At 42.8% G+C, this 3,108-nt stretch overlaps 1 protein-coding gene across 1 annotated transcript; it reads left to right on the top strand.

The window, feature by feature from the left end:
- Positions 1-1,466: 1,466 nt before the first annotated feature.
- LOC124893464 lies at positions 1,467-3,036 on the top strand (the record flags this gene model as incomplete). Its single annotated transcript, XM_047404464.1, has 5 exons — positions 1,467-1,718; positions 2,082-2,134; positions 2,264-2,456; positions 2,538-2,831; positions 2,896-3,036. Coding segments are annotated over exons 1-5 (933 nt in total), but the record flags the coding sequence as incomplete, so codon positions are not given.
- Between the last annotated feature and the right edge of the window lie 72 nt (positions 3,037-3,108).

The following is a 3,108-nucleotide window of genomic DNA, read 5'->3' as shown; positions in this document are numbered from 1 at the left end:
CCCGGATGCCTGGGTATTTCAAGTTGAACGGTATTTTACTTTTTACTCTATCCTCCCAGAGCAACAATTATCTCTAGCTTTTTTTTTATTTGGATGGGACCACTCTTGAATGGTATCGCTGGCTCTTCCGAAATAAGCAGTTGGTTGATTGACCTCATTTTGCTTCTAAGCTACTCATTCGATTTTGAAAAAGGGAATTGGAGGATCCAGAAGGTCGGCTAGCAAAACTTCGTCAAACTTCTACCGTCGCCGACTATCAGGCTAGGTTTGAAGCTATCGCTAATGAGACTGAGGATATACCAGACACCTTGATGGTCAAGTTATTTGTATATGGACTTCGTTTGGATATCAAAACTAATGTGTTGGTTCATAAACCCAGCACTCTTGATGAGGCTATTTCCTTGGCCTATACCCATGAGCAGCGCCTTAATCTAGAAAAAGGATCGATGCAACCAGCTTTTGCTAGGACCCAGCCTCTACTACCTAACCCTCAGTCTCGATCTCTAGCACCCTCTAGAAACATGAGTGTTCCCTCTGCTAAGTTTTCTATCAAACGTTTGTCTCCGATTGAGATGCAACAACGTCGGGAAAAAAGATTGTGTTATTATTGTGATGAGAAATATGTGGCTAATCATCGGTGCCCAAATCTGCCTCAAATCCTTCTACTTGAAGATGATTCAGACCCCCTAAGTCCGGCATTAGATGATACCACCGTGGAAGAATTGTTAACTGCGGAGCTCCAAGGCTTGGAATTGCAAGCTTAATCTACAATTTCATACCATGCCTTGGCTGGAGGCCATTCTCCTACTATTTTACGTTTCAAAGGGCACATCCAGGGGTCTCCGATCACTGTCTTGGTTGATAGGGGAAGTACACATAATTTCATTTAAACTCGAGCTGCTAAGTTCCTAAACCTCACGGTTACACCTATTACTAATTTTGCGGTAGTTGTGGGTAATGGCCAACGTCTCCAGTGTGAAGGGGTGATTCGAGATGTACGATTCTCAGTCCAAGGGACTGACCTCGCTATGGATTTGTATGTATTGGACTTCCATGGGGCAAATGTGGTGCTTGGAGGGGCTTGGTTGGCCACTCTAGGACCTGTTCTTACTGATCATTCCAAACGTCTTATGGAATTCTATTTGGATAGCAAGCAAGTGCAAGGGGTAGGTGACTCACCGGACGATCTTCAACAGGATCAGTTGAAAACACTACATTGCTATTCGGCCACCGATGCAATTGCTTCATGTTTTTACCTTTTCTTGGTGCACGAGGGTACTACGATTGAGAAGGATAAAGATATACACCCTGACTTAGGGGCATTATTGAATTCGTATTCTGGAGTTTTTAACAAACCACAGGGATTGCCTCCTGTTTGGGCTACGGATCATGCCATTCACATCACTCTCAATGCTGGGCCTGTTAATGTTAAGCCCTATCGTTATCCACATTTTTAGAAACAAATTATGGAGCAATTAGTTTTAGATATGTTAAGGGATGGAATTATCCAGCCTATTACCAGTCCCTTTTCATCACCCGTGTTATTAGTTCGCAAGAAAGCCGGCTTTTGGCATTTTTGTGTCGATTATCGAGCTCTCAATGCCATCACTGTGCGAGATAGGTTTTCAATTCCTTTTATTAATGAGCTATTTGATGAACTGTATGGGGCTCAATTTTTCTCCAAGTTGGACTTACTGTCTGGCTATCATCAGATCAGAGTTCGTCCTATTAATGTTTCTAAGACTGCGTTCAGGACCCATGACGGCTATTAAGAGTTCTTGGTCATGCCATTCGGTTTAACTAATGCCTCTTCCACCTTTCAAGCAACCATGAATGACATATTTTTCCCATATTTTCGCAAGTTTGTATTGGTCTTCTTCGATGATATTCTTATTTATAGTACGTCGTGGTTGATACACTTGGAATATCTAGAATTGGTTTTCAAATTGCTCTAACAACATCAACTGGTGGCTAAACGCAGTAAATACCAATTTGGGAAGAGAACTATTGATTATTTAGGCCATGTGATCTCTCCCGATGGACTGGCAGTGGATCCTTCAATAATTTCCACTATTAAACAGTGGGCTGAACCAAAGACAGTGAAGGAGGTACGCAGTTTTTTGGGCCTCGTCGGGTACTACAGACGATTCATTCATCACTTTACGATTATTGCTAGTCCTTTATTTGATTTACTACGAACGGACGCCTTCCTGTGGACAGCTTAAACCCAACAAGCTTTTGAAGAATTGAAAGTTTGGCTCAGTTCCACCCCTGTCTTAGCCTTGCCCAACTTTGATGATGATTTTCACGTGGAAACTGATGCTTCCGGTATTGGTATTGGCACTATTCTTTCACAGAAGGGACATCCGACTGCTTACTATAGTCAGAAGTTAAGCCCTCAAATGCAAAAGGCTTCCACTTACCATCGTAAGATGTATGCAATTACTCAAGCCGTGGCAAAATGAAGGTAGTACTTGTTGGGTCGACGTTTCACCATTTTCACTGATCAATAGTCCCTTAAAAACCTCACTAATCAGGTAACTCAAACACCGGAGCAACAAAAGTGGCTTGGAAAGCTGGTGGGATATGATTTCACGATACGTTACCGCTCGGGAAGGCAGAACAAGGCCGCTGATGCCTTGTCCAGACCACCTGATGCTGGAGTGTTGTTTGCTATTTCAGAACTCACTTATGAGTGGCTTGGGGAACTGTTAGAAGTGAATAAATGCCATCCAGAATTGTTGTCCGTTCAACAGGGGTTGGGGAGCGAACCTGCTGCATACGCTGACTATACTTTTCGCAAAGGGCTCCTCTTCTACAAAGGAAGTCTGGTAATACCACGAGATTCTCCCTTGAAGCAATTTTTACTTTTAGAATTTCATGATTCGAATATAGGGGGCCATGCTGGAGTCGCTTGTACTTTTCATCGTTTGGCCTCGAATTTTTATTGGCCTGCAATGCGTAATGATGTTAAGGTTTACATTGCTTCGTGCCAGACTTGTTAGCATTCTAAGGACATTAATCGATTGCCAGCAGGTTTATTACAACCAGTACCGGTGCTGGAGATGGTTTTTGAAGAGATAGCTATGGACTTTATTACTTGTTTGC

Source organism: Capsicum annuum, unplaced genomic scaffold (genome assembly GCF_002878395.1).
Source record: "Capsicum annuum cultivar UCD-10X-F1 unplaced genomic scaffold, UCD10Xv1.1 ctg59995, whole genome shotgun sequence".
Taxonomy (NCBI): Eukaryota; Viridiplantae; Streptophyta; class Magnoliopsida; order Solanales; family Solanaceae; genus Capsicum; species Capsicum annuum.
This window is presented reverse-complemented; position numbering and strand designations above follow the sequence as displayed.